We start from the raw sequence: 5,336 nt of genomic DNA on the forward strand, positions 1-5,336 counted from the left end.
GTAGATGTTCAGAGTGATAGTATGAGACAGTATGAGTATGAGACAGTCAGCTGTGTTGATGTTAAATTCCTCTTTAATATGACAGTATTAAAAAATATGTGATACAAAGCCATATTCACCCTCTTCTCTCTGTGCAGAAACAAATCACCTTCTATCATCAACCCCTCATCTCTGAAAGTTACCATTTTAACAGGCTAGACACTGTGGTCTGTTGCTAATGCGGTTGCCTTCACAGACATGACTCACAAATGGATCGGATTCAAACTTACAGATGTGAATCAGCAGTGACTCATGCCTCTAAACCATTTCAGACTGGTAATTTCTCTGAATAAGCAGTTGTCTCATCATTACTGAGGGATCTGGTTATTAGAGCTCACCAATCTTGACACTAATTTCCCTTCGCTTGGAGAGTCAGCTGAGCGAGTCACGGAAGATGTACGCTGGTCCAGAATCGTGCAGCTTATATTTGGCCATGACAATGTTTATTTAGCCAGGACATGTGCAGAACTGAACGCTTACAGAACCATCTAATTCTCATTTACTGTGGTGTTGTGGTCTAGCAAATGAGTGAACCTATTCATTGTGGCTCTCACCCCTTGGACTCTTGCTCAATACAAAGTTGATCATCCCTTTAAATAGGAATACTTATTTTAAACAATGGGTAGATTCAGTGAGAGTGAATGTGTCCTCCATGTAACAAAATGATTAGCCTACATTTCCCACATAACTAAGGGGAGTAGTAGACTGGCCTAATGCCACAGCTTTCATTCTGTGTTGAATCTCTTAACAAACATTAAGACAACACAAAAATGAAAGCTGAAGTTTTTAGATAAAAACAGATACATTATAGCCTAATTCATGAGTGAATTATAATTAGGCCTAATTCATGAATTATGTTTATTTTAGAAAAAACTAAAATAAAACTCGTCATTTTCTGAGAGCTAAGACTTATACCACGTGACCGCTGTACCACGCGACTACTGCCGATTTATTTTGGAGTTAACAAAGCAAGAGAAACGTATAAATCCTTATCCGAGGACGTGAAAAGCTCCCTTGTAGGCTACAGCTTCACGTGTTGTCGTCTCTTATTTACGGTAATTACAACATGGCGTGAACGTATTACTATCTCACATAATTATGTTTATGATTCATAGGGCTACCATTTTAGTCTTTTACACTTTTAAAATATATTTAATCACTTAAATAATTAGACACTGAAACAAAAATTGGCCCATGTGGCAATTTGAACTTTGTTTTATCATTGAGAAATTGAAGTTGCCTTCTCCTTCGTTCGTCGACATGTTTTAATTTTGCTTTATGCTTTGACAGAATCAGTAGGCTAAATGTCGGCCAAGAGAAGAGTTTCCCAACAGTTATGAACTCAACAACTGACACCTGAGCTAAACGCTAAACCAACAGAATCGTTTTCTTTTCTTTTCTTTTTGTGCGTTAAACAATGGCACGCATAAAACCTGCATCACTTCTCATTTTCTCTAGAAGACGAGATCGATCTCTCTCTCTCTCTCTCTCTCTCTCTCTCTCTCTCTCTCTCTCTCTCGTTCTCTCTTTCTCTTTCTCGTTGCTCATTCTAATTTAGGACATTTTAACTTTTTTCTCCGTCCCTTCCCACTTTCTTCATCGGGCCAAGGGACAAATGGGAAAATGAACCCTGTTGGTTAAAGAGAGTGGGTTGATCGGAGATCCTTCCTGCGCCTTTATTCCTCCTCTCTCTGTCATCCTCTCTCTCTCTCTCTTTCTTCTCCTCTTCTGGACGAGTTCACAGCATCCATCATCTCCAGTCTCTGCACTCTATGAGACTATACAATTCTCCATCTAAACGGGGGCTTTTCAATAGGAATCCATTGTAATGAGGTATGTGGTTTTTAAATTGACTAGAATGATTCTGTAATCAGTTGCAACTTAGAAAACTGCTTTCATGGCTATTGGATTTTGACTTTTGAGGATAATTTTTAGGATTAGTAAGTGAATTCTGCTTATGAAGAATATTTTCTGCCCTGCATGTTTTCAAGTTTGAGCACACAGCATAAGATTCTATGGTGGACATTACAATGCTGAATATGCATGTTGCATCATCCCATGTGAATTAGACATTAGTCTGGTACAGACTATTATGCAGAGTGGTATCTATTCAGAATATTGTTATAATATAGGCTAACTTTATTTAATAGGTGTTAATTGATAAAGTGTGTCTTAGAATACTTTCTTACTTGTCCTTCATAAGAACCTTTTTTTTTTTTTTTTTTTTTTTTTTGGCTGCAAATGGGTCTTTGGGATTTAAAGTTCTTGATGTTTCATATAGGTTCTTGAGATCAGTTTATTTGCATCTGGATTTTTAAAGCACCATCGAGTACAGTTTTGTGTGTGTGTGTGTGTGTGAGAGAAACTAAAAAGGCTCTTTAATGGCATCAGGCTGTAAAGCCCTTTTCATTTGGATCCGTAATTTTGAGCGTGTATCTATTCCTGGAGTGCTTGTAGTGAGAATTAATTTTAGAATTTGTTTAGAATGTGTTTGAAAGCTTGTCAGTGTTGGAAGGCGCATAAGTGTTCTTCACAGACTGAACCTTCAAAGAGACGGCACCTGCTCTTGACATTTCTAAGTGAATGTGTGTCTTATATGCATGCAAATGAATTTGCAGCGACCGTAGTAAACGTAGTAAACCATTACCTAATCTCCATTACCTAAAGATACAATTACTGCACAAAAATAGTCAGTTATTTAACTCTGCAGATAATATTTTTCAGCTTACTGAGTGCTGAGAAGAACTGCTAATGTAATCATGAACAAAATTTGTTCTTGTGTATCAGATCACATATTAATGTTATGTTGGGACATATATATACATCTAAATCTTTATAAACAGTGCTGGATGGTAACAGATTACATGTAATCTGGATTACGTAATCAGATTCCAAAAATTACACAATGGCAGTAAATAATTCATAATATATATATTCTCCCTAATTCTTCTTTTTCATGTTTTAAATTTTCCTTTCTGAAAAAGCATATTGCTTATATACATTTAAAAAGTCTTCTAGTTTTGTGAAATTGCACACACAGACCAACCACTAGGTGGTTATAATTACATGGTAAAATTTATATTGTTTTTATATCAAAATGGTACAACATTATCCTATTCTATTCAATGTTATAAACAAGTTAAATCAAAAGTTATCAAAATGTAGTCAGATTATTTTACCTAAAATGTGTAAAGTAATGGATTACATTACTAACTACATTTTTACTAACTACATCGTACGTATGAACGATTCAGTAAAGAACTACAATTTGTACGTAATTTACCCAGCACTATTATATTATTGGTTGAATTGAGTCTTGTCAAATGCCATTTTAACATCGTGCTGATTTTAGTGACTCCAGCAAATTTAAGTAGATCTTAATATTGTGCCTGAGACTAAAGGCTTTGTAAACACAAATATTAGATGTGGTTGTACAAATGGGGAAGAGATATCTGCAGCACACCTGCTGGATGATTTTGTTTTGTGGAGCAAACTAAGCAGAAATCCAGGTGCCAAATGTAGCATGAGAGACATGATTCATGAATACCTGTTTGGTCTACATTTGCAGTTATTCCAGTGCTTACACGATTGACCTTTATTCTATTGAGACAGTGAGTGGGAATGTCTGCAGTGTGTTTTCAGATGTAAAATCACAGCACTTTATTCTGCCTTTAATCTTCACAGTGGCTCAGCTTGTTTCTTAACCCATCGCTCAAATAGGTGTAACAGAGCTGAAGTCAGTCGATGTGTGAGTGTTTTTCAAACGGTTATAGGATGAAGATCCTTTATACCATCTGTCAGATTGTTAAACTGTTTGAGTCATGCTGTGAGGCATCCGGGCATCTTCTTATCCACTGCAGCTTTTCTTTAAAGACGTTGTGAAGAAATATATACATTTACGCCTTCACTTACATTTAGTATCTCTTTTGGAATAAAAATGAATTATTTAGTCAGTTCCTCTCAAATTATTTAGGTGTTCTCTCTTTCAATCACCAAATACTCGCCTGAACCCCCTGCAGGACACATCTGACCTAATTTAACTGTACAGCACTCATGTCCCGTCCTGATCTCCCCAATGTGAAGAGTAAAGGGTCACTTGTGATAAACCACTGAGAAAGTAATGCAGGATGGGATTGTTGCAGATTCCCAGAAAAAAGATTTGATGTTGCATACTTTCTTCATTTGATTCATACATTAATGTCACGTTTTCCCATTAAATGTTTTTTTTTTAAATATTAATTAGGTTACTATGTTCAGATCTGAGGAGATTATTTAAATGAATTTAGCTTTTGCAGCTGGTAGAAAAATAAAATCGGCCTGTCTTTCTATAAATAGTAACTCTTTGCAATAAGGTTCAGTTTGCCCATTATTAACTTTTATTTATTTAAGTATTAGTATTTATTTAACTATTATATTATATTATATTATATTATATTATATTATATTATATTATATTATATTATATTATATTATATTATATTATATTATAGTTTCTTTAAAAAAGTAACACTTTTATTAATTTAGGTTAATGGCAATATATATACTGTTCAAAAGCCTTTTTTTTTAAAGAAATGAATACTTCCTTATTCAGCAATCCTTATCCTTACTTATCCTTCTTCAGCAAGGATGCATTCAATTAATCAAAAGTGACAGTAAAGACATGTTATAGTGTTACAAAGGATTTCAAATAAAGACTGTTCTTTTCATCAAAGAATCCTGACAATTTTTTTTAACAGTTTCTACAAAAATATATGCAGAATATTGATAAGAAGAAATATTTCTTGAGCACCAAATCAGTATATTAGAACGATTTCTGAATGATTAAGTGACACTGGAGTAATAGCTGCTGAAAAATCAGCTTTACCATCTCATGAATGAAGTTATTTTTAATTGTCATAATAATTCACAATATTACTGTATTTTTGATCTAATAAATGCAGCCTTGGTTGAGCATATAAGAGACTTCTTTTAAGAACTTTTAAAAAATAAAAAAAATAAACTTTTATATGGTAGTGTATGTTGTTATTCATTGAAAATGTATGTTTTTGGTCATAATACATTATTTATAATTACTGAGTTATAAACACAAATTATTTAACCATTTTGTTATTCTTCCAGTTATATATCAGTTAATGAATCAGAAGTGCCCACACAATCACAGAAAAAATGGCTTGCTTCCGCCTTGCTACATAAGGTGAATACGTTTTGTATCCTTTATTTTTATGTTTTTTTCTGGTTTAGTTGTGAGGCCCAGTCCACTATTCGAAACCGTTCTCTGCAGATTCTTACAGAGCTCA

The 5,336-nt window shown here is 34.1% G+C and overlaps 1 protein-coding gene across 4 annotated transcripts in view; it reads left to right on the forward strand.

The window, feature by feature from the left end:
* The first annotated feature begins 992 nt into the window (after positions 1-992).
* The window catches only part of bcan (brevican), a 22,365-nt gene continuing 18,021 nt past the window's right edge, over positions 993-5,336 (forward strand). For 2 of the 4 annotated variants that reach the window (XM_079895589.1, XM_079895590.1), the window contains exon 1: positions 5,215-5,233. Coding sequence is in view for 1 of the 4 variants with exons in the window: in XM_079895591.1 (XP_079751717.1) it covers positions 1,868-1,872 (5 nt within the window). In the remaining 3 variants the exon portion in view is untranslated. Of the gene's footprint in view, positions 1,095-1,783; positions 1,873-5,214; positions 5,234-5,336 lie in introns of those variants that run through there. The other 2 variants (XM_079895591.1, XM_079895592.1) reach the window with 2 other exon arrangements.

This window comes from Squalius cephalus (genome assembly GCF_949319135.1).
Source record: "Squalius cephalus genome assembly, chromosome: 15".
Taxonomy (NCBI): domain Eukaryota; kingdom Metazoa; phylum Chordata; class Actinopteri; order Cypriniformes; family Leuciscidae; genus Squalius; species Squalius cephalus.